General features: G+C 47.0%; 1 protein-coding gene across 3 annotated transcripts in view; it reads right to left on the reverse strand.

Moving 5' to 3' along the window:
• Nucleotides 1-26,696, reverse strand: part of POU6F1 (POU class 6 homeobox 1) — a 532,900-nt gene that overhangs the window by 212,911 nt on the left and 293,293 nt on the right. For all 3 annotated transcript variants that reach the window (XM_069653382.1, XM_069653381.1, XM_069653384.1), the window contains one exon: nt 4,287-4,508. In XM_069653382.1, the coding sequence (XP_069509483.1) occupies nt 4,287-4,508 (222 nt within the window). The remainder of the gene's footprint in view (nt 1-4,286; nt 4,509-26,696) is intronic.

Consider the following 26,696-nt stretch of genomic DNA (forward strand, 5'->3'; position numbering starts at 1 on the left):
TACCAGTTTAGGGGTATGCCTTTTGGGTTGAAGATTGTCCCTGCCACCTTCCAAAGGTTAGTCAATCATGCTCTCAGTGGGCTGGAGGCCTTCTGTGTGGCCTACCTAGATAACATTGCTGTCTACAGTTCCACCTGGGAAGAGAATTTGGCATACTTGGATAAGGTGTTGCAGGCCATGAAAAGGGCCAACCTCACTATCAATGCAACCAAGTACCAGATAGCTCTGGGGAAGGTTACCTACCTTGGTCATGAGGTAGGAGAAGGTCAAATCCAACATCTCCCCAGTAAAGTACAAGCTGTACAGGACCGGGAGACTCCCTTTGTGCAAACCCAGGTGAGAGCTTTCTGAGCCTCACTAGGTACTACAGAAACTACATGGCAGACTATGGCACCATAGCTACCCCTCTAACAGCACTGACATCACCCAAAGAGCCTAAGAAGGTTCATTGAGTGAAGACTGTCAAATGGCCTTTGATGGCTTGAATGAAAGTCTGTGCAGGGCACCTGTCCTGTGTAACCCTGACTACAGCAAACTCTTTATTGTGCAAACTGATGCAGATGACACTTGAATTGGAGCTGTCTTGTCTCAGTTAGATGACAAAGGGAGAGAACACCCCATTATGTTCATCAGAAGGCAACTCAAGGATAGGGAACTTAAGTGGGCCACTGTTGAAAAGGTGTGTTTTAGTAGAATTTGGGCACTTAGGCATTTTACACCTTACCTTACAAGGTCTGCCCTTAAGGTCCAAACTGGCAATATGCCCTTTAAGTGGCTTATGCAGATAAAGGGTGAAAACCCCAAACTGCTCAGGTGGTCCATTCGCCTACAAGGGCAAGACTTCACCATTGAGCATAGGCCAGGGAAGAGTCATGACAATGCAGATGGCCTTTCCAGAAGGTATGTTGACTGTCTGGATGAGGGTAACAATCTCAAATCTCGTGGGGGATCAGTTGTCGTAACCTCAGTCTGGGGAGAGGGGCATATCTGATGCTGGAAATGCCTTATGGAGAGCAGGGCCTCCTTGTACTTGTCCTGCCATTCTCTGTGTGTGTTTTCTCTATGTTTTCTGCCACTGAGGTCCAGCTGAAGCTCTGGCAGTGCAGCTCTTCATTATTTCTTTTGGTGGACAACACCCATGGGAAACCCTTATGGCACCCATGCATGGGTGTACACCCTTGTATCCCTTATATGTGTTTTGGACACCTGTGATTTTCCCACAGAGCAGGCTATGGGCTGGTGGCAGCTATATGCTGCCTTGGAAGTGGCTCTGAGTGTCTCCCATTTTTGGGACACCCAGGCCCTGCAATAGGAATCAATGGATTCCTGATAGAAGGAAAGATGGTCCCCGTGGCCTCTTGGTTTCTATTGCCTTTTACCTTGTTTCCACAAAATCCTTGGGAGCCATGACTCTGTTCCTCCCCCCTGACTGGCTGTCGGGTGGAAATATATATGCCTCTGAGGCTGCAACCTGTCAGACTGACTGGAGTCTTCACAGAGGATGTGTGTTGTGGGTACACCCTAGGGATGGGACCTTTGTGACTGGAGAGAGAGAGAGAGAGATAGAGAGAGAGAGAGAGAGAGAGAGAGAGAGAGAGAGAGAGAGAGAGAGAGAGAGAGAGAGAGAGAGAGACACAGCCCTGACTGAAACTAACATGAATGCAGTGTAGTGTGATGAGAGGCTGTGTACTTACCCCAATCCACATTCAATGTTATGGGTGTCTGGGTGGAATGAATGGCCTGACTGGCTGCCTGCCTGCATGAATGCCCTTCTGCGTGATTGGCTGACTGACCCTGGCTAAGTCAAAGTGAATGGGGAATAGATGTGTATATCTGGGGACCTCTCACGTACCACTTTGTTCAGAAGCTGAAGCAAGAAGCTATTCCTTGAAGCCCAGCTGGAAGAGAAGTCTGCTTCTGCATGTATTCATGTAATCCAAAAGCTGCCGTGTTATTCCAAGAAGTGATCCAGAGAGGACCTGCAATGGAGACCTCTCCCTGAGCTAGGAGGGACCATCGTTCAAACTGCTACTCTTCATCAGAAGTTCCCTGGAAGCCAGTCCTGTGCGCCTACTGTCCGGAAAAGGGGTCTTCATGAGTCCTGAAGAGGAGTGCCCGGACATCGCGAGTCAAAGAAGTCCATTGGTTTCACCCACGGTCACGACCGCTGGAAGCCGTTCCTGTCTAACACCCAGAAGAGGGGGTACCCTGGCATAGCGCTGCCAGACACCCGGAGCTGCGAAAGTTCCAAACTGCCTAAGAACATTTCAAGGGACATCCTTGCCATCATCACTGACCACTTTTTCCCACTGGAGAGAGCCTAGAGTCGCTGAGTGCAGAGGAAGGTCTGTCGGTGGGTTTCCCATCACCAGAAGCTAATGAAAATGTCCCGAGTGTCCAGACTTGGTGAAGGTCCGAGCGCCACTCCAGTGGTCGAGTCCAGGTCGACAGAAGCCTGTGTTGCGGCTGCAGCACCGAAGAACAGGAAGTCGGAAAACAGCAATATTCTGAAATGGACACCAAAAGTGGCCTATGCACCCCTCATCCCCGGAAGCCATCGAAGAGTACCAGGGGTCTTACTCTCATCTGCCAAGCCTTCAAGGAGCCCACAGCAAGTTTCATCTTCACAGGACTGCTACAGTCAGAGAAATCGTCGACCAACGGAGGGCACAGCGAAGAGTAAAACTGCTGCACTTGTAAGACATTGGTTCAGTTTTTCTCGTGGACAGCATCCCAGTGGCTCCTTCATCCAAGGGGAGTCCATCCTTGTAGGGAATCATCGAGTGAAACCGAGAAACTCTGCCACTTCACCTACCAAGGCACCAAAGGTACTGTGACGAGGAAGAGCCTCTTGTAGCCTTAGGAGTCATCCAGGGGTCCCAGATTTGTTTTGGATTGTGTTTGCCGGTGCCCTCCGGTAATATGGGGTTGGTAGAACCTTTAAAAGAAAGCAGAAGGTTATTGAACATGATTGGACTGGGCTATAAAAGACAAGATATGTTACTCTCTAACTTTTCCATTACAGGTTGCCCACTAGGTGGAGGGGGGGGGTCTTCACACAGAATTGTAAATCTAGTCTAAAGAAAGCATTCTGCCACTGTTCACAACTAACCTACATTTCTTCCCTATTCTATGCTGATACCCCTCACTTAGGAAGTCACATGCCTATTTTAAACTGTCTGCAGTTAGTGCATCTATTACTAAATTTAAGTATTGTGTGGTACCACATAGAATGTATATTTGCCATTCTTTGAATAAGTATTTCCAAGTACAAAGTGTTATTATTTATATGTGTATATTTCAGTAGTAACCTTATTCTGTACAAACATGCTGTGTTATCACCTAACATAATGTGTGGACATTCCTTTGTGGGGGTTTAGGGATTCACTGTACTTACGAACCAGCCTGGATCACCTCCTGAAAGCTTATGCATGGCTGCTCGTCCATTGCTACCAAATTGAGAGCCCTGGCTGGGGTGTTCTGTGCCTTTACTCTCCCATACAGAGGGCAGAAGTACAGATACCCCCTCCAGTCTTTACAGACGTCCTAAAAATCTTCGGTGAGTTGAGTACACACTCCCAGACCCCACAATCTTGCAATAATCATTGCCTTTACCATTGGCAATGATAGCACTGATGATTTTTCTAGAAGTTATGATCCCGTGCAATTTCAGAATTTCCATAAAAACAACTGATTACTCTTTGTAACTTATGACCACTCGCAACTCATTTTACTACATTAAAGATGATAGCCCACCATTTCTTGCACATTGCTGCCATCATGCATCTTATACTTTCCACATCATTCTCCACTGCAGGTAATGCTTTAAAGGTTATTAGTACCAACCATCTCTCAACCTCTACTCTGTCTGGGCCCCATATATCAATGACTCATAGTACCCCTGACTAGAGTAGGACCTGAGGGCCTGAAGGGGTTACACCCAACAGGCAAGCTTCAGTATGCCATGATTGGTCAATAGAAAAACAAAGGAGCATGTGCCATTCCAAGGGGGCCATTGTGGACAATAGTATCAGAGACGTGGAAGCGCTCGGCAGCATGCTGTTCAAAGGCTGCGAATTCTGCTACCACGTTGGGTACCAGAAGCGATTCTTGAGACCAGGAACTCGAGAGACACAAAGAGAGCACCAGTACCTTTACCATGCACATTAGCACATCTAGTGGGAAATGCAAAGTTGCCAAAAGCTTAGAGTACAATAAGGCCGGCATGGAGATGTTTGCCCCCAAATTAACTTGTCAGTTGACAGTGGTGCATCTAGAACTGTTACCTGTTCTGGCTTGAGCAGTAATTCGGGGGGTGTCTGTTTTCGGATGGTAGCTGGCTGCGAGGCGCTGTTGGCTAAGGTGGCGATGACCTGCCCTTGAGCATTCAGCAATAGCTGTGGAGTGATGGCAGCCTGCATCTGTACATTCGGCGCTGGTAAAGCGGCCGGCGTGGCATTCGTGGAGAACGCTGCCGAGTTTAAGACCCAGGGCAGAGTCCCTATCACCTTTAGAGGACAAAAGCACATATGAAATAATGTACACAGGTATAACGGTTAGGGCCCAGGGACCGCATTACAATTCATTCAAAAAGCTGGGTACATTCATGTTACGTTATGTACTTGTACAGCGCTTGGCTGCCATTGTTATGGCCTCTAGTCACTTGTACGGTCTGCATTTCTCAGGGTCCGAGCAACTCTCACCTGTAATTGCATAGTGTAGCACTACTTTAAATAATCAAAGTTACAGTTTACTAGTAACAATAAAATGAGGAGAAAAAGACCTGGTAAATTAGCATCAAATAAATTACATATTAAAGGAGTGGTATCGTACATCATTTATGTAAAAATGGATGGCACCTCAAAGAAAAGCATTGTATCATATGTAAATATGTAATGAGTCAACAAAATAAACTGTCAAATTTACTCCTGTAGGGATTTATTTTAGAATTATTCGTGTAACTCTCCAGCAGTTTTTACAAAGTTAATGACAATGGACTGATGACTTGGAACCTGACATTCTTGGCTGAGGTTGAGGGAACATCCTGTCTGAAGGTTGTGGTGAAGTCTCCAGCCTGACCTTGCATGTGGTTGGTGGGGCCACCAGAGGGAGGTGAGTGCCACCACAAGCCATGTGATGCTAGGCCCCGGGGTGGCATGGAGAGGACCCCCTGGCTACATCCACCATACCCGCATAAGTAGGCAATGGCTCCTCACATGTTGCCTTTAGCAGCATGGGCCCTTTAAGAAATATTTTACCACATCTTGCTCATATTAAAGACATATGCGGAGAAGCCACTACTCTTAATTAATCTCTACGGATTGCAACAGACTCTGCAGAGGTAGTAAACAAGGGACCGAGAAGGAACACACACACGTTCACTGCTGCAAGACCGGGAATTTGGAGCTGCAGAAACGTCTCAGTGAGCACCGTTCCCCATACATAAGCAGCTTAGTGCGTGTGTTCTCGTGTGCACGCATACAGAAGCTCTGAGGATCAAAATGGCGACCAGCATTATGCAGTCTTGGCCCATGCAGCTGGGAGGACTGTGCTGATAAACAAACTTCTAAAATCTCTTAAGCCCCAACAATAGGGAAGGGACACAACCCCCATGTACAGGTCTTCGGTAAAGGTCTGGCCCTGGGGGAAAGATTTCGACCCTGTAAAAATAGGGCAAGCAAAAAGATGGCCCTCTCCTGTGGAGACAAGCTGAGTAACAGGAGAGGAGCCTTCTCTTGTTCACTTTGCGTCAGCATGTCTATGGTTTTAGCACAATAAAGAGAGGATTATTAAGCGCTATGTTTTTTGCCAAGCCAAAAGGGCCCGCAGAAAAAAAAGATACGTAGCGCAATGGGCACCTGCTCTGTGGCAGGCAGCACAGTACCCCATGCAAATAAAACAGACTGTGCTGCCTGCCACTAAGGCGGGGAGGGGTGCGCCTCAGGTGAGGTGGAGGGCCTCCACTTTATATACCCCCTTAGAATGTCTTTATCGTACCTGAAATACTTTCTCCTACATTTTTCATTTGGATAATTTGTCCCCATCATATTTATTAGGAGCGGAGGTGGCGATTTTTCTAAATGTGTTAGTCTGAACATCTTTTTCCTGCAACCTCTCCCTTTGAATGCACTGAGGAATCTCTTTCTTGTCTTTGTTTTTGTTCAAGGAGTTATCTCTTGTAGCAGGGCCTCCCTTTATCTCTTGCAAAACGTGTATAATACCTTCTGTGTCTGTTAGTTTAAAGACCTTTACTTATACTTCAAACGCGAGAGAGTGCGCGAACCCCCATCTATGCCATATTTCCCTTTCATTCAACCCGGATGCCAGAGGTTTACAATGTTTTCTGTTCTCCAATGTGGTAACTGACAAGTCCCGACAATACCTTAGCTCCTTCAAAATCAATAATTTCCTGTTTGCGAGCTCTAGCTAACATCTGCATTGTATCTCTAAAGTAGTGGGATTTCTTTTTTTGTACAAAAATGTTTTAAAGGGATTAAAATTCACTTTACTAAATGCATTCGAATCACATCTCACCACCAGCGGATTGGTGTAACTTCCATCCGTTTCTCTTCAAAGTAAAAGAAAATACACAGAACAGGAGTTGAGATGGTCATGGTCAATGCCGCATTGGGTCTTGTCAGCTTGGGATACAGTATTTATTTAAAAAAAACAGTACATAAGTACAACACGTTATCAAAAAACTTGGACATTAGAAGAGGCTGCACTAAACTAACCAAAAGTTTGCGGAGAAAAACAACTACATTTTAAAAAAAGTGAAACCCCTTTCAATTGAACTGCATGATGGGGTCTATATGGGTACAGACAATGAAATTGGGTCAGAAGCAGACTTAAAACCTCAGTCACATTGGGAAAGGGCAAATAACCATACAATACAATGAAATAGTACTGCTTCTTGGGGGCAGACTGAGGGGGGATGCTGCAATGTCTGTTTGTAATGATGGCATTGGGAACACTTCATTCAGTCAGGACCCCGTGGTGGAGATTTTGGGCCCAATAAGCGTCATAGATATATCGTGTCCCCTTCTCGTAGTTGGGAAGGGCATTACAAATATGCCAGAGTTTCTTTTTTTTCTTCATGCTTTTGCATTGTGGGCAAACCTGTAAATTAGCTGTGCAGCAGTCATTTCTCACGTAGAGGTTTTATTTAAAGTGAACAGCTTTGTGCAAATAGGGTCTGTGCAGAAGTAGTGGCATTTCTTTATCTTTCTGCTCAAGATCTTTTATCCGCAGTTCAAAGAGCAATTCTAGTAATGTTGGAGTTAATTGACAGTTCTCCAATGTTTCCATAATGCTCCCAATTTTATCCACTATACCCCAAAGTTCAGAGACTGTAGCCTGTATGTCTGATCTCAATGCTTTTATTTCTTGTAAAATATGCCTGATATCCTTTTTTGTGGCCATCTCTGTTGCGGATGTGTTTCCGGAGGGTGTGTTCACTCCTAAATCAGTCATGCTGTCATATCAGGTAGAGGGGCTTTCAAATTAGTTGTCAAACGTGTTTGTCTTTATTGAGTTTCGAATCAGTGTGGGTCCTCCTCACCCTTCGAAAGCCGGAGTCTATCTCAGGCACCAAGTGATGTCACTCCCAGGGCCGCCCTTAGGGCAGGGCCCCTGGGGCAACCGCTCGGGGCACCATTAGTCCCCGTCAGGACAGCCTGGGGGAGTCTTTTAAGGTCTCCCCTGAGCTGGCGTGGTGGGAGAAGGCATGGCAGGCGCCCTATTGAAATTAAATACGTCCCGCTCCCCGGTGCGCTGCAGCCTCTAAAGCTGGCACTGGTTGCTCCATGTCACTTTCTGTGGGATTAGACCAGCCGGAGCTCTTGGTGGGCTTTATTTTGTTTTCGGTGAGATCATTTTGTCCAGGGGCATCCAAGGAAAAAAACGCCCACTTTATCTAGCCTCCTCTTTACGTCGATCCTTATCAGTCATGCCTTGCTGGCAGCAAAGCTTTTAACTTCCGTGCCTCACTCTGTATCCCAGCTTGATGTGGGGCTGCTGCTGTTCAGTGCTGCTGAGAAGCTCTTTCACAGCGGGGTCTGCTCGGGTACAGCTGGGATCTGTTCCTTCCCCCACTGTACGGCACACCTAGAGCAGGAAAGGCCCGCTTCCATAATCCTCCCCAGCTCCGTTCCGTTGTCTCCGGGGCTGTTCTTAACCTCTTTGCGGCCCCCTGATGCCGTCTGTGGTTATGGCACGCTGTGACTGTGTTCCTCCTTTTATTTAAATCTCCGGTAAGGGCTCCAATAAGTGCTCATTTGGTTGGGGTCGTGAGCATGGCTTTCAGGCAGCCATCTTGCCTACGCCACCTAGCTGTCTCCAATTAAGGAGACTCCTTTCCTTTTCTTAATCGCTTTTCCTGTTATCTTTCAGAAGACTGTATACTTGTTTATAAATTCAATTAAAATACCAAATATACAAAACTAAGTTTACTTGCACCTTTTTTACTCCATCGTGAGGTCTTCATTGCCAAAAACGGAATCGAGTAAGAAACAATGCCCAGTAGACCTGGACATGAGGAAACAAGAAGAAAAGGAAAATTAGCAAGATAGGTAGGGATAGCTACATAAACAGATTCCTCTGTGTTGCTGGCCCGCACCTGAGTCTTCTTTGGCATCAGAGTCAGCACAGAACACGTGACAAAGGTGTGATATAACGCGCCTGTACACAAGTGTTTCTAGAGGACAAAACAATGAACTTACTACGCCTTGTGTCATTCAGATCACACAAGTGCAGCTAAGTGGAAGGGGAGAAGTGCGGAGGGGGTTGGGGGGAGAAGTGTAGGTAACTCAATGAGTGCAGCCAGCGGGTGGCTCATAAGTGCAGAGAGAAGGGACTGTGGGGTTGCATAAGTGCTGGAGGAGCCTGGAGGCAGTGCGAGGGCAACTGGACATGCAGGAGCCTGGGTCCAGTGGCCAGTTCATGGAGCAGTCGGGACATCAGCAGGGGAGAGGAAGAGAGAAAGCAGAAGCAAAAAGGAAGATCTTGAGTTGCTTCCGGACCCAGAGATGGTTCTGCTCAAGTTTGAGAGAGGCAGGGAGGCTGTTCCAGAGGGAGGCCCCAGCCGAGGAGAGAGATCTGCCCCCAACATTCTGCTTGGAAATGCGTCTGACCCTCAGAGAGTTGGAAGTGGATGAGTGGAGAGCTCGAGAAGGGAGATGTTTAGGAAGAGAGAGTTGGAGGTAGTGCGGTCCCAGGCCCCAGAAAGCTTTGTGGACAATGCAAAGGGTCTTGAACTTGATCCTTGCCGCGGTTTATAGTGACATTTTCGAATTTAATAATTTCGAATGCATTAATTTCGAATAAAAAATGTGGGGAAAAAAATGTTGAATTTTTGTTTGAATTTTTGTTTTTTTTAATGGGGGGTTTCCCCCATCCCCCTTTTTTTAATAACCCTTTTTTTACTAGCCAAACCCCCAAAAAAAACATACAAAATAAAAAAATAAATATTAGAAAAAAACATTTTCGACATTTTTTTTCTTCAAAATTAATGCATTTGAAATTATTAATTCGACATTTTAACTGGACACCCCTTGCCGCCACAAGGAGCCAGTGAAGAAATTGCAGAGCTGGAGAGATAAGATTCCTGGACTTGTGGCCAAGCACAAGTCTTGCAGTTCTGTTCTGGATAAGTTGTAGAGGTCGGAGAGTAGAGGCAGGTAGCAGGAAGAGGGCCAAGAGTGGGCAGCCAGAGAGAGAGAGGAAAGGAGGGAGCTGGTCTTCCGATGAGGAGGATCTCAGTTTTACTGGCATTTAGGCAGAGATCATTAGCGGCACACCATTCCTGAAATGCAGCCAGACAGTCTGGTATGAGAGCAGGGGAAGAGGCGACTGAGGGGAGCCTGAAAGAGAATTGGGGGTCATCTGCATAACACTGAATGTTGGAGCAGAAAGTAGCAATGCGGTGGGCAAGAGGTGCCAGGTAGTGGTTGAAAAGCCAGGGAGAAAGATTAGACCCCTGTGGAACACCACAAGTAGAGAGAGAGATAGAAGAGAGGAAAGACCCCAGTTGGACCTGAGAGGGTCGGTCAGTGAGAAAGGAGGTCAGCCAGGCCAGGGCCTGATCAGTGATCCCCAGGTTATCACAGAGGTGATTGAGCAGGATGGCATGGTTGAGCATATCAAAAGCAAAAGAAAGATCAAGGAGAATGAGTACCGAAGGAAGGTTAGAGTCAAGGTTAGAAAGCAGGCCTTCACAGGTATTCAGGAGAGCAATTTACGTACTTCTGGCAGCTCTGAAGGCTGACTGGTGGTCGTGGAGACAACCAACAGATTCAGTGTGCAGATTAAGCTGGGAGATGGGCAGCTTTCCAAGAGTTTGGCCAAAAAAGGAGTGATGGAGAATTGGCGATAATTAGCCAGAGAGGAAGGATCGGCAGAGGGCTTCTTTAGAAGGGGGCACACAAAGGAGTTCTTAAGGGGGTGAAGGCTCCAGTGGCAAAGGAGTGATTGCAGAAATCGGCCAGGGCTGGAGCAAGGGTGTCATTGTGGTCCTTGATGGTTCTAGATGAGCAGGGGAGAACCTGCTCTGACAAGGCTTTCATAGATCAGACTTGTCTAGAAACATTGTCTGGGGTGAGCAAGGGAAAGGAGGAGAAAGGAGGAGGATAGACAGCCACAGGTGGGCCAGGAGTGGAGGAGGAGGAGGTAGAGGAAGAGAGGGTGGACAGGATGTCCTGAGTTGTAGTGATGAAATGAGAATCCAAGGCTGTGCAGAGGCTGGGAGGGAACAGGAGAGGTAGAGACTTGAAACAGGAATTGCCAGCTCCTTGCAGATTCTGAAGAGTATCGTCCAAGTTGTTAGCTGCCGCAGAAATGTAGGCTTGGATGTGGGCTCTCTTCCTAGAAAGGACAGAGAGTCTGTATTGCTTTTGGGGCAGGCGGTAGGCCAGTTTGTCAAGGGGTGCACCTGATGCCTTTCACTTCCTCCCAGCCACCTTACACTTGCATTGAAGGGTGACGAGGTTGGAATCGTACCAAGAGTTGCACTTGGATTTGGGCTGCAAGCGGATTCTCATGACAGGGACATGGGCATCAAGAGTGTTAGAGATAGAGAGATGAAGGTTAGATAGGGCTGTGTCAGGGTGTGAGTCAGCCAAAGATGCAGAAGAGGGAGCGAAAGTAGTGGCAAAAGCCTAAACATGCTTCATGGGTCGAATGATTGAGAAGGTAGGTGGCAGTGCTGGAGTCGGCTTGGCTTGAGGGGTAGAGAGAGAGAGGTGGAAGGAAAGGAGAAAGTTATCACTCCAGGAGAGAGGGGTGGTGAGAGGGTTAGAGAAGGGGAGGTCTAAGGAGGTCAGAACATCTAGGAAGTGCCCTGTAGAGTGAGTCGGGCCAGATGGAAGAATATATACAGAGAGAGATTCACAGAGGTTGCGAGAGAGTCCCAAAGAAGGGCAAGTAGCATCCAGCTGGATGTTCAGGTCTTCAAGGAGAAGTTGAGAGGTTTAGGGGAGGCAGGAAGAAGAGAGGTCAGCCCACTCAGACAGGAAGAGGGGGACTTGGTCAGGCGGCCTGTAGATAGTGGCCACAGTGAAAGAGAGGCCATGAGAGATAGAGAGCTTGCAGGCTAGGCATTCAAAGGATGAGTAGTCCTGCATAGGAATGACAGAAGCAGGGATCCACTCTGGGAAGATCAAGGCTACACCCCCACCGGGACGGTTGGTTCTGGGTTCGGAGAGGATCTTGTAGCCATCAGAAAGGAGAGTGTGAAAGCTCGTGACAGAGCTGGCCGTGAACCAAGTCTCGGTGAAACCGAGTACATACAAATCAAGTTCTTCCCGGAGACAGTAGATGTCAGAGGAGTGTTTGACAGCTAAGTGAAAGTTGAGAGTAGCAATATGGAGTAGGTTGCCCCCTTTGAAGGAGTTCCGTGGGCGGGTACAGGTTAGAGGGACGCCCTGCGGAAGTGTTGGAGGTGCCCGAGGATGGGCAGAGGAGGAAGGAGAAGATGGCAAGGTAGCCAGGGAGGAGGAAGAGGGTGCCATAGAGGTGCTGGAGGAAGGAGTTAACAGGGTGGCCAGAGAAGCAGCAGAGGGTGTCGTAGAGGTGTCAGAGGTTGGAGGTGACAGAAGAGCCAGTTAGGGGAAAGAAGGGATAGCAGGAGAGGAAAGGAAGTTGATAAGGCGCAGGAAGCGTCTATCAAAAAGGAGGAGTTTGGCCTGAGGGCCCTGGACCAAGACAGTGCCATTTAAGTAGACATTAATGATGGTCTTGGAGGAGTGGAAGGGGGCCAGGATGGCCTCCCACCGGGTGCCATTATTAATGGGAGAAGATGAAAAAGGAGAGAGAACAGAGCCATATGGGGGTGGGGGTCCATAGGCCTGGAGAGGGAACAGCAAAAAGGATGCCGGTAAGGGTCTGTCTGGAGGAAGCACTGGTGTAGGTATCAGCAATAGGGAGGCCTGGGTTGGAGACCAGGATGTCCTTTTTGAGCTTCTTCCTCCTAGACCTATTGAGAGGGATATGATAGTCAATAGAAAAACAGTTAGAGAAGATAGGAGAGACAGAGATCAACATAGAGGGTGCAGAGAGGAAGAGGGGGGAGCTGAGGAGAGAAGTCCAAGCCGGGGAGGAGGGTGCTGGTAGCACTGGTGGAGCAGGCAGGAGGAGAGGGACACAAAAGGAGGGGGCAAACAATGGGCAGGAAGCAGCGGACCAGAGAAATCAGATGCATTACATAGTCAACAGCAAAGTACAGCACACAATAGGGAACCAAGAAGAAAATGATGTAGATGCAAAGAACTAACAACAAAGCACAGAGCATAGCAGGGGACCTAGAAGGGAAGAAAGAATAAGGACCACCAACAAAGCACAGAATTCATCAGGGGGCCTAGATGGGAAGAAGGACAGAGCCAACATCAAAGTACAGAGCACAGAATGGGACCTAGATTGGAAGAAGCAAGCAGTGTAGTGTGATGCCAAGAATCGTAGGGAACAGCACAATATCAGAGCAAAGGAGAAAAACCCAAAATCAGAGCAAAGGAGGATGCACAAGGTCAATCACAAAAGGAACCTAGAAGTAAAGAATGTGCACACCAGGAATGCAGGCAATGCAATGTAAGCCAACAACCGTGGAGCAACAAAAACATCGGCGGAAGGGAAGACAAGTGGCAGTCCTGCAGCTGAGCTGAGCCTGAATCGCTGGTGCAGCTGCCTGTGGAGTCTGTCTCCTACCTCCATTATTGCTTTTTGCCTGTGGGTGGACCCACACTTTATAACCAGCTCCCAGCCGTGGAGCAACCGCGGAGCGGCCGCGGAGGGCCACGGAGTGGACAACGAGTGGCAGTCCTGCAGTCATGGCTGTCAGGACTGCCAGGTTCGTCAGGCCAGTGGACCTTTATGCAACATCCAAAGAGGACGAGGAGGGACACTGTTTAAGAAGTTTACGGATGCGTCCAAACACCCCAATCTGAGGTGCCGAAAAATACTTCAGAACAGGGATTTTCCCTCGACAAACTTAACAAAGGAGACCCAGCTTTATCATCTACACATGTGTACGACCCAGCGAGCGGTGTTCAAATCATACCAACACCGCCGAAAGGCTGGCGGGAAACAACTGTGAGCAACAACTAAGTGAGCCCCTCCTTACCTTACAGTGAGAGCCGACACAGCAATCTCCGGCATCTTGCACGGACTCACCCTGCACGGAATGATTGTTCGATCCGTGCCAAGCGCTGGCAGCTCTCGGAGGGGGGCCATCGCCCGTGTGGGGACCATGGGGGGTACGGGTTGCGGACCAGGAGCCGAGGATAGAGGGGAGCCCGTGGCGAGAGTGCCCTGGGATCCATCGGTGGAGGGAGCGTCTTGGAGGGAGGAGCATGCTCTGGAGGCTCAGCAGGAGCTGACTCCGCCCTTCCGTCCGATAACAACACGTGTGGAGGCGCAAATCCATGCAGCCCTGGAGATTGGGCGGAATGATACAGGAGTGCCGGACTTGGAGCTAGTCACTGAGGTTTCCTCCTCGGCTCCTAAACCAAGGAAAAGACAAAGAAGGCTCGACCCAGCTTTGAAAGTAACAAACACAAAAAAACTTTAAGAACTAGTTTGAAACAATCAAGAAAAACCAATTCTAAGATCAAGGCCCAGAGTGTGAAGAAATCACTTGCAACAAATATGACCTTGAGCTGCCCGGATGGAAAACAGGAAAAAAGGATTGAGGAATCAGTCCTGAGAAATTTTGTGACAGACTACTTTCACACACGTACCAGTTCCAGATCTAAGAACAGGCACAGCTCTTCAGAACTAACCGATGTGGAAATACTCGAGGCCATTAGAGAATGCTTGCCTCTCTCGAAACAACGTAGGATTGATTCTAACCCATCTAATTCTCTACAGCTAACATTGTCTCTGAGCTGTGAAGAAAGTGAGGGTATGATCAACCAACAAGAACACCAAGAGAAGGGGGAAATGGTTGTTAACAATCCCTCGCCTCTACCAACGGCTCATTCACCAATGCACGATGCAGATCAACACTTTTTGCTAAAGAAACAACTAGACCCTAAACGGGGGAATGATCCTGAAAAATCAGGTTTACTCGATACAACCTGAGACAACTTATTGCTGTGCCAAAGGGATCGGGACCTGCTGTTGGAACTTGACAATGGTTCACCTAGAAACATCTCCCCCACGTCCATGGAAATCATATCTCTCCCAGCACCACAGCCAGGAGTGCTGGAACCGGATATAAACTTAGACAATCCAAAAACTTCATCTAACACGGCAGCTAAATCACCATTGGCGAGCAGGGGGCGGTGCCATCCCCACAACAAAGGACCTGGTGGACAGAACATCTTCCGTCAACTCCGGACTTGACTAGGAACAGAAGGAGTTCCTTGGACACACATCGGCTTGACAAACCACATCGTCCGGGCCTCCCGACTTCCCGACTTGACACCCCAACAAGGAGACCTTCAATACAGCAACTGTCACCCAGCCTGCCGGGGACTCCAAACAAAAAAGTGGACTTACTCTCGATTATGTCAGCCATGACGATAGCTTTAGCACCATTCATGAAGCTATACGAAGCGGTGGCAGACTCTTTAAAAGATCATACAACCCTACAAGCAATGATCCACAGCAAGGTCATTTTCCCTGAAGCATACATCATGGCACTGAAATCTAGACCAAAAATTTATGTGACTTGTAAAACAACTGTTTTCCACACTTCAAAACTCACAAAAGGGAAAGAAAGCGGGGGTGTCCTGCAATACGACAGGAACACAAGTCACTATATTGATTGACTTAACAGCAAATAAACCAGTCAGCCAGGGACCGACCGTGCCACTGGCCATCGATACTCCAATGGGTCTATGTGGAAGCCAAGAAAAGCAACTCACAGTCGATCATTTGGCTGATTGCCAAGAAATACCGGTCACTTACAAGAGCGGGCTCCTAAAGACGACAGCCCAGGGAACAACCATTTGCAAGGAAATGCGACCTCCGGGGAAACTAGGCACCTAAATGACAGAACCATTTTTGCAATTTTTTACTCAGCCAAGGGCCAACAAAGAGCACAAGTCAATGCCAGCACCTTCCTTAAACCAGCAAGTAAATAAAGCACCAGGAAAAAAACCCTTTGACACCAACGAAAACAACGGGAACTCTAGAAAGGAAGGGGCCACATAAGCAAAAACAGTTGACGATTTCCTTGAAAACGGGTCCCTGATGAACCTTAGCCAACATCTTCTAGATCAATCACTGACACAGTCAACTGCGGAGCAAAGCACTATTTTATTTAGCAAAAGGGCAAGTACTGGGATATACACCACCAAACCCTGGAGGACAGATGCAAAAGCCTAAACAAAAAAGTAAACTGGAACCAAAAAACTCTGACGTATGTGCTCCAAAAAGTTAGTGAACAGAACCCAAAGGGGGCATCTGAGGATCAGGGTAGTCAAAAAGCTGGAAGGATGAATCAAGGCAATTCTCCAAGGCACCAGGACCACCTGAAAGAAAAGAATAAGATGAGACAGCGACATGCAACCTCACCAAACAACAAAGGTCGAACTGACGGAAGGGCCAAATCACATAGCCCACCAGTGTCCTCCAATTACAGCAAGGAAAAGAAAAAGAGAAGCAAAGAGATTGGGTTGAGGCATCACTATATGCCCAAAGAAACGAGAGAGTCTGACCTCCACTTTAGATCTAGAACTTACATCTACAATGAAAAACCAAGAAAATGGGAGCAGGCTAAATGGATAATCGAAATGATACAATCTGAAGAAAACAACAATAGGGTTACACTGAATAGTGGATCAGTGTTAACACTCTTCAAACACATTCCTAACTTGCGTCAAATCAAATCAGAAGACCTTTTGGTGGTGGAACCCAGCCACAAACCGAAAAAAGCAAGAACACATTTACATATTGCTTCGAAATCAACAATAATTATCCTCAAATATGAAACAAATGAAGTGCTAAGAATGGGATATGAGCTGAGTGTACATTCAGCAAGTAGTATGATAAAGAGACCATCTAGTTATGAGAAAACCAAGCGGCTGGGATCGACAAGTTCTAGTGCCTGTGACCAACCCCACGAGAGATTTAATCTCCGGGGGGCTATTACAGATAGAAAGCACAAGCATGTGGAGGAGAAAAGTGGCAGATCGCCCCAAAAAAAGGAAACAAGTGACAACCGAGTGAGCCTAAAAAACAAGGACCAAGAGGCTAAGGTGACTGTTCTGATCAGCCCGTCAACAAAAAACCAACAACAGACCAACAGTAGGAATGAAAAAGGAAGCCACATAAGGAGAGACACCATCATTACAAGATCTATTACACAAGTGGTACCGTTACACAAAAATGAGAGCGAACCACCGAAGAAATGTGCACCAATGCAGGGTTTGTGGTCTTGGTTGCCAAAAGCCCTAACTACGCAGGAAAAAAAGTAGCAATCCTCAGACCAGGAGCTCGTAGACCAGGAAACCCACCGCCCGAACCAACGAGAACAAACTATAAGGATGTGCTCATGGAATACGAGAGGGCACTCTCACCTCCAAACTCCGGGCGACACTGGAATGTGGTCCTACAATATAATATGCCTCCAGGAGACCTGATTGACAGAGCACCCTTCAATGCAAGGGTATGAGCTAGACCTGGCTCCAGCAAAAAAAGGACTGTTGGGACGACCTTCATCAGGCTTGTGGACTGCTTGTAAAAATGGATGTGGGATCCAACTGGAGCAGACATTGATTAGCAACAAAGCTATCTTGATGGTTAAAGCAACATGGACGAATCAAGGTAACAAGAAGGCATTTTACGAAAAAACTACAATAATAATAGCAAACAAATACTGCAACCCGGCTGCTATGGACTCAACAGCTTACCTAGGAATCGTAAAGAAGAGGCAATAGATGAGGCCCTCGCAGTCCATTTGGCACAGCACTTTTTTATATGTGGCGACCTTAATGCACTTTGTCAACCAAGAACAGGAGCTGACCCAGGGTCCGTGAACAAAACAGCAGCAGGGCAGTGTGGGAAACTGTGGATGAGGCTAATGGACTCAAGAAATCTCCATAACCTAGATGAGGCCTTCCCAGACCCAAATCGTCTACCATCATGGGAGAGAAAAGACAGAAACGCTACAATTGACTAGATTTTTGTCACAGAATCAATATTGTCTGTGACTACATTTTTTGAGCTTACAAGAGATAACGCTAGCGACCACAACTCACTTTCAACCACATAGCGGACAATATCACCATTCATGGACCGAATGGAAGCGCAGGTAGACAGCAATGCCCAGGGAAACAGAGTAAAATTGTCAGCAGCGTCAATTAAAGAGCTGGAAAACAGATTTAATATCTCGACCCAAACAAACTGCTAAAACCGAACAGACTACCTGCCGTTACTAATAATGTACAAGAAAGCATCAACTTCGAAGTACAATTCGGGCGAACAACCAAGACACGTTTTCAACAAGGCCTTAGTCAATAAAAGCAGAGAACTGAGGAGAATTCAGTGTAAGGCAAAAATTACTGCAACGCCGTCAGCATTCAAAGAGCAAAAGTAGCCTCCAATATAAATCCTGGGTTAAAAACCATCAGCTCGACCTGTATCAACAGGATTCCGAAAATATTTTAAACACCATAAACGGCAAAAAAGCGAGAGAATTTTGGAGCCTATTGAGAACAACATCTAAAGGTCTAGAAAATTCCATAATAAATGACATTGGTAAACAGTTTTTTGATATGCTTGACCTACCGCCACTGATGCCAGTTTTGTTATCCTATGTTATGAAACTAATAAAATATATTTCAAAAAATAAAAAAAATAAAATGACATTGGTGAACAGACCTGCATAATGCACTTTAAGACCTTGTACCAAAACCCGACAACTACATCAACCCCTTGTGCTATGGTAGATGTCTCATTGTGGGTAAGGGTGGACAACCAGGGCGAAATATCAGACCGGATCAAGTCTTTAAATAACTCCAGGGTTCCGGGACCAGATGGGATCACCAATGTGGACATAAAGACGTGTCCAAACGAGTGGGCGAGTCTCCTCAATAAAATCTTTAGGAGATGTGCGGATTTGAAAAACATCCCACTCTCGTGGAGGACAGCAACAGTGGTTCCCATATTTAAGAAAGGCAACAAAAAAGACCCGGCGAACTACCGCCCAATTGCGTTACTACACGTAATGGGGAAAGTATTTGGCTCTCTACTATTAGATAGATTCAAGACTTGGGCAAAAAACATGCCCTATGAAGATCCCTTCCAAACAGGATTTAAGAAGAACGTAGGTACAGCGGCAAACATTCTTCTTTTGAACGTCCTAAAGAACAAAGTATTGGAAGGAGTGCCTCGAATCTTCATTGCCTTTGTCGACCTCACCTAGGCCATTGATCGAGTAGAGAGATCGAGACTATGCTTGAGGCCTGGGATTGCCCTACAGCCCTTTTGGACCGATAAAGGCCCTCCACACTGACACCAGTATGCGCATCCGCTTAGACCATCAAGGACTACTGTCAGCCCAGATCCCAACAGCTTGAGTGTAAAGTAAGGGTGCCCGCTTGCTCCGGCCCTCTTTTTGGCATTTATGGGCGATATTAAGGACTCAGACGCAGAAATGAGCATTTCTGCCAAAGATATGTAAAACAGCAATCACAAGGTTACTCTACGCAGACGATCTAGTGCTACTAGACCATACACCAATTGGGATACAACGCCAATTAAACAACTTACAAATATACATCCAGGAAAACAACTTTGAGATTAAGGAAAGGAAAACACAATTCTTGGTGCTAGAAGCAGCTAGTAGAAAGAGATAAAAAACTTATCTTACCCTCGAAGATACTTCCATTGAAAAAGTACAAGACTTTAAATATCTGAGGGGCATGCTAGATAGCTCAAAGCAAGACCATGCAATGCAATTGTCATTAAGATCCAAAGTAAACAAATTGGCGGCCCAAGGCAGAGCAATTGTTAAGAAATTTGGCAGGTACTCAATAGTCCCAGTATGGGAGTTCTACAAAAAAAGTGATGCCTTCATTAACATATGGAAGCAATGCAATGCTAAACTTACCATCGAACATCTGGCTGAAATTGGAAGCAACATTTTGGAGGAAAGTTCTGAGTCTGCCCAACTCTACCCCGGCCGCATCCATTTGCCGAAAATTAAGTTTGCCTTCCTTGAAAGGGACAGTAAAGCAGCTTACGCTGATGTTGTATAGAAAATGCCGGATGGCAAACCCACCATCAGTTTACAACTTAATAAATCAAGAGATGGAGTCAAACAGTAGCAAAAGGCTGTCTTCATGGAAAAGGGGAAACATCGAAGTCCTCGAATCAATAAAATGTGATGAAGACACATTGATTGGCAACCCGGAAAAAGTTCTACAAAAACTGAAATACCTAGACTGGATAGCTACGCTGGAAGACGCAGGTAAAAACAAATTGACAACACATCTTCCACCTAACACAAAGTAATTAAACAAGCTCCAGTCTTAAATCAAAAAGTTCCCAAACAAAAAGGGGAGAGACCTCCTTTTGCGTGCTCGGCTAAACCTACTTCCAACAAATGGGATCTTGGCCATAAGAGGCAAGTCCCCTCCGAACTTGTGTCGTTTTTGTAAAACCTCAGAAAAAGAAACCATCCAACATTTACTATTAAATTGCTCTAGCATCCAACAGATTAGAGAAGGATATTTAAGACACACTTTTTCAGACGTTTTCCTGCTGGACGAACCTATGTGTTGGGCCTGATTGATTGACAAGATGCAGTGGCTGCTAGCAACGTACAAAATTCTTGAAACCTTCAATCTTTCGACAGTTTAGCCAATCAGGAAGGCTATCCTAGAGACACTATTATAGAGATAAGCGATGTAAACAAAGAATTGCACAGATTTCAAAAAAGGTAGCAGGCGCTCCTCTCCAGAAAGAACATGGCATGATAACCTGTTCTGAGATGAGAGTTTGCAGCACATGCTTTTTGCTCACTGTACCTTTCACAGATGGGAAATATCCATTTGCATATCAGTCTTTGTCCCGCCCACATGGGCAGTCCAGCACCGAAATGCTATGGCAATTCCTCTCAAAGAATTGCACAGGAAATTTGATATAGATTACATATGTTTTGTAAAAATCTAATTTGATTAAACACAAATAAACAAAAGAAAACCATCAAGAGCAGTACACAGTAGATCAAGGGGGGGGGGGGAGCTAATATGAGAGGAGACTAAGATGAAAGGTGAGGGAAGGGACTGCAGGGAATGTGCCCCCCCTCCTTGTAGCTGCATTACATATTACTGAAATTGGTCAATTTCTAAGGAGAACATATTTAAATATCTATGTAAAAACTTCCTAAACCACTCTTTGAGGTAAATGATTCATTATTCTGTCTAAAAAGGTAACTCCTGCACAGACCAGTGCAGGTTTTTCACCACAGATAAACATGTTCCACCATTCGTCTGCGAACAAGGAGCTTGTGTACTTAACATATTTCAGGAGATAAAACAAACGATCAGCCGTCCCTGCAGGACACATTGTTATGAGGTGTTCCACTGACTCCATGTTCTCTGTAATCTTACAGAAGCGACAAACGCCATCATTGGATTCTTGATTGGCCTTTATGTATATTCGCTCCATTGTGAGATATATATTTAATCTAATCTGTAAGAATTGATTGCAGTGGTATCTGCTCGGGAATGTCTGTTGATACGTTGGAATTGTGTTCAGTTGCCACAGTTCAAGCACCGAATTTTTGAGAGATTTGTATTGTTCTCTTACTTCCAGGTTATGGATCCAGACAAGTCTTTTCAACTTTTGCTTGACCCCACAGGGATTGGAGACAAGTGAATCCACAGACAAATCCAAATGTTCCAATTGCTGTAGGCATTTTTCATGCCATAGGTGTAGTAGCTCGCACTTTCCTGGAGCCTTAATCTTTAGAATGCTGTAGGGAATCAATGGTTTATTCAATGATGTTTTTCTCCATAGCGATAGTGATTTCCATTCTACAATGGACGGCAACGGCTAGTTCAGCTCTGATAGCAGCTATTGGGAAACTTTTCGGTACCTTCACAGTTATTTTCCAAAATATTCCCTCTAGAACATTCCAAATTTTCCACGAGAGGTTTAAAGTTGCCTCTCCTCCACAAGTCAAGACTGGAACTGCTTTCTGTACATAGAAGGTGCGTAGGGGTAGCATTGAAAATCACCCATATCTTGACTGTAATATGGATCCTTGTGAGGCTAGCATTTTGACTTTTTGTTTTAGCTCCACTTGCCACATTTTTTCTTCAATTGATTTGTTGAACTTAACACCTAGGTAGCGAATTGAGTCAACATCCTGTAGTTCTTTATGACCTAATCTCCACACAAAAGCACTTAAATTTTTCTCAAATTCACGGCCCAATGCTGTAATTTTTGATCTGTCGTTGTTAATCATCAAATCGTTCATTGACATATACTGTTGAAGGGAATTGAGTAAACGTTGTAGTCCAATCTGTTTTTGGCCCAGAAGGACTAAGTCATCGGCAGAAATCACCATTGACACCATTGACATAGGCTGGTTGTTTATCTTGGGAGTGAAGTGTAGGGTATCCTTTAATGCCTCCGGTAAGTCTGGTAAATATCAGTTGAACAAAGTGGCAGCTAGCGGGCAGTCTTGTTTCACTCCCCTCCCAATATCTATTTGTGTCGATAGGTCGCCCTCATTATTTAGACGTACACACAAGCCATAATGGATGCCAGGTGCACTTAACTGTAGGAAAACTGAAACCCAAATTTGGCTAGGTAAAAAAGTGAAGGTTGAACAGTTTCTTAGTGGTACACCATAGGAGCACAGCCTCTGTCTAAGCACCACAAATACAGTTTCCTTCAGTTTAAGGCATAGGAAGATCTTGTTGACAGACGTTTTTGCTTACTTGAGGATGTTTATGCATCTTGGAACTAGGTCCAAATGTCCTTACTGCAAGTAATCTTGAGCAATGCCAAGTTCACTGATGCTTTCCTCTGATGGCAAATGTTGCAGTTCATCATGCAGAGGAGAACTGGCCTTCACAGCAGTGTCTTGTGTGGTCCCTCTAAAAGCTGTAGGTGGTTTGGGTACCATGCCTGGCGAGGCCATGGGGGGACTAGCAGGATCCTTTTCTATTTGAATTGTCACAACTTGAGGATCACCTTTGTTGTTTATATATATACGTTAAGGGTGGGGGAGTGGCTAACGGCCATGTGAGGTGGACATGCGCTCCATGGGCTCCTGAAGATCCGACAAAAGATATGCTGCAAACGTATGCTTAATACAGACTAAACGACCAGGAAATATAGGAACAGTAGCTTGGAACGTCTGAGAAGCTCTGTCCGGCGCGAGACTGCCCACGAGGACCTAATTCAAGATGAAACACAGTGTCGAAGAGGAGCTACAGCGAGGGTCTGGAAAATGGCAGAGGCGATTTAAGAGCAGTGGTGGCACCGGAGGAGGACTACTGTGCTCACAGGGAGGAGAAGCTCCTACGTCGGCAGAGGGAACATCGCTGCGCCCAGACTTTCCAGGCTGCTGAAGGACGAACGTTGTGGTGGGGGAAGCGTTGAAATGGCTTTTGCCGGAGGCTAGGAGTGCCGGAACATTGTGCAGCATAAACAGCCTGACGACGGGGAATATTCTAAGCCTGTGAATCCATGAAAGATCCAATGCTGGAGAAAGAAACAAAGCAGACTGGCTGTCGGAGATGTGGTGACTCACGCTGCTGCATTGCACGACCAGAGGAGCCAACGCTTGGAGCCAGGCATATGGACACGGATCTGAGACAGCAGGCAGATGAGTGCTTGAGCCATGGGGACATTTGCTGCTGGTAACCTGGACGGAAAGACCAGCTAAGGCACATTGCGGGCCGAAGTGCAGCTGCGCCTGTGAATCCCCCACCGGAGAGCTGCCATGAGAGATGCAGACCGTGGGTTGGTAATGCAGAGACCGAAGGGGATCCCTGCTGACACCAGACTGGCAGTAAGGAATTAGGAGGGGTGGGGGGGCCAGAAAGGACTACAGTAGAACCACTAGGCTGGGAAGCAGGCTCCCTCCATTCCCCACTCTCAAGACCCGAATATTAAGCTGCGCCCGAGGCAAGAAGCGCAGCAATAAGGGTGACTCCGCCTTAAGACCAAAGCGCCTCCTTTCCCCAGTCAAGAGTCGGACCGTGGCCAGAATCTATCTATAAAGGTAGCTGGCAGTGCCTCAGTGCATGGAGCACTGAATGCATGGTCGCAGAAGGGACAACACCTGCCAGAGCGATGGACTTTCGCTCTCCCCTGCGAAGCCAGCCAGCTGTGGCCATGCTGATCGCCTACGTTAAAAAGGACATAACAGTGGAAACCAGAGACTGGTGTAGCACCATAACGTGGGCAAAGTGCACGAGACCCGACTGCCACACAAACACACTTGCGCAAGAAGAGCCCTCTGAGGTAGCGTAGCACAGATGCCACGAAAAAGACAAAGAGGAGCCAGAATACACATATCCCAGCAGTGATACTTGGGCTTACATACTGCGCACTGCGGTCCAAGAAGAAGACGCCACAACGACTGCGTGAATACACCTGGTACCTGAAGGCCAAGTGAGAGGAACGGTCAGCAGGGGTGCAGCAGGGCTATCTGGACGATTGGCCCAAGCCCCCCCCCCCACCAGCCTCGGCACTGGTCTGTACCGTCGATCTACGGGGTCCGAACACTGGGCTGCGCCTGTAAATATTGAAGCCCTTACAGCATAAATAGCCCATGGTCTTACAGCTTGCAGTGAACATCCGATGCAGCAAAAGCTGGCTTAAGGTCCTCTGGCATTGCACACCACAATACACAAATGAACAGTCCTCTGGTGAACATACACTGAGAAAGAACCCCCCGCCCCCTGGGAACAATTGTAAACAGGAGTCCTACAGGCCCTTTAAAGCAAACCACATTATAAACCTTCACTATAGGTCAAGCACCCCGGCAGGAGAAAGATTGTGGGGACAGTGCGAAAGAACAATGATCGCCCCCTGGGAGCATGGAGGATCCGGGGAACCAACAAAAACTGGAGGCCATTGCAGCACTTAAAGCTACGCTGGAGATCAAGATAGACGCTGTTGCTATCGATGTAGCACTGCTACGCCAAGATTACAAGGCCATGCGGAACGTACAAGCAAGCTGGAAGAACAAGTTAAAGCTAACACAGTAGTCAGAGTGCAGGCGACGAAGGACATAGACATCCTTATGCAGAAAGTGAAATTATTGGAAGACAGAATGGAGGAAGCGGAAGGTCGAGCATGCAGAAATAACATAAGAAGGGAATTGAAGGATCGGACCCCACTACCTATGTGGAAAACGTATTGATACAGGAAATCGGAGCGGAAGAACTCACACAAGGGTTTACAATAGAGAGAGCACATTGTTCCCTCATTAGAAGGCCGCCGCCAGGAGCTCCACCCAGACCATTGATAGCCAAGGTGTTAAATTATAGTGCAGTGCTAAGGGTTATAAAGCACAGGTGGCCATGCATTAATGAAGCGGTAATAGGAAGCGAGACATAGAGAACCTGCTCAGTGTATCAGAGGGTGGACATGCTATTTCAAGGGTCTATGAAGTATTAATGCAGCGGGACTCAAGGACAGAATTGAAGTGCAAAGATAGATGGGAAACTGAATTGGGCAGAAGATTCAAAGATAAAGAATGGAGTGCCATGTAACTATATCATAAAAAGGTCTCCAGAAACGCCAGACTTCAATTAATACAACTCTATATCATACACAGGTCATACCTCACGCCAGCGGCAATCGCAAAAATCAAGGGGGCAGGCAAACAAGTATGTCCTAGGTGCAGAGAAGAGGAAGGAGGGCTGACACATATGTTCTGGGGATGCCAGGTGGTACAGGAGTTTTGGGAGGGAGTGGCGCTTAAAGCGGCCCAAGGAGAAATAGATTTGGACACACAATCTCCAGAGGCATGCATGCTCGGTAGATACAGGCGGAGTTCGAAGAATAAATCACTGAACAAACTTAAGGACTTAGGGCCTCATCACGAGTTGGGCTGTAACCCTTAAATGCGGTGGTAACGGTATTACCACCGCATTTAAGGGCTGGCCCTTTCACAAGTTGGGTGCTAAATTGGCTGTTTTACCTCCAGATTCTTTCTGGAGGTGAAAATCCCTGTTTTTGGCAGTATTACAGCTGGCTGTATTAGCCCACAGTATTAGCACTGTAATACCACCGGACCGGTTGGTGCTAGGGCTATTACAGTCGGCGGTATTACAGCCAGGAATACAGCTCGTGATGAGGCCCTTAATGTATATATTAGCCAAACGTAGCCATGATGTGGGAAGATGCAAAGGGACCGAGGGTGGCAAGATGGCGGGAATACCTAAAAAAGGGTCAGCAGCTGACATTGGAGTATAGGAAAGGGCCTTAAGAGTACAGAAACAAGAACATGGCATGGACATACAACAATGGATTGCTTTGACAGTGACCCTGTACAACCCAGACATCGGCGAAGTCGCTACACAACAGGATGTACAAGGGGCAGACTGACAGAAGAAGGATATAAGACACAATGGGCCTCATTATGACCCTGGCGGTAAGTGGCAAACCATGCCGGTAAAGGATTACCGGCATCGTTTACCGCTCCGGCCGATTATAACCTGACAATGCGCAATTAACGGCACCGTAATTAACGGTGCCGCTAAAAGCGCCAAGGGCGCGGGCACGCGACCTCCCATGCCGTAAATACCGGCATGGCGCAAAGTGGGGAACATCACGAGTCGGGCGGACATGCAATTAACGCCATTGTGAAGGGCGTAAAGTACCTTACCGCCATGGTGCTAATACCGCCATCGCGGACCAACCGTAAACGGCCATGTGCAACGTTCCCAACTGCCACAGGTGCACACAATCAGCACAGGTGGAGGCTATACAGACTGGGCAAGCACAAAAGGAGCACACCCCACCCCTTCCCACACCCAGTCACACTCCACAATGATCCCAATACTACTAGCAATGCTGGGGCTGGAGGACCTGATTGCAGTTGAAGTGCTACAACAACAACAACAACAGGCAGCACAGAGGAGACGCAGGAGGAGAAGGAGGGCAAGGCAGGGCTAGCATGCCCTACCAGCACAGCCAGTGGCACCACGCAGGCAGCCCCCAATCTCACACATCAGAGCCAGTCCATTCAACCTAACCGCTGAGCAGATCCACACCCTGTGCCGTCT

The sequence above is a fragment of the Ambystoma mexicanum genome, chromosome 3q, assembly GCF_040938575.1.
Source record: "Ambystoma mexicanum isolate Mex_15411 chromosome 3q, UKY_AmexF1_1, whole genome shotgun sequence".
NCBI lineage: Eukaryota > Metazoa > Chordata > Amphibia > Caudata > Ambystomatidae > Ambystoma > Ambystoma mexicanum.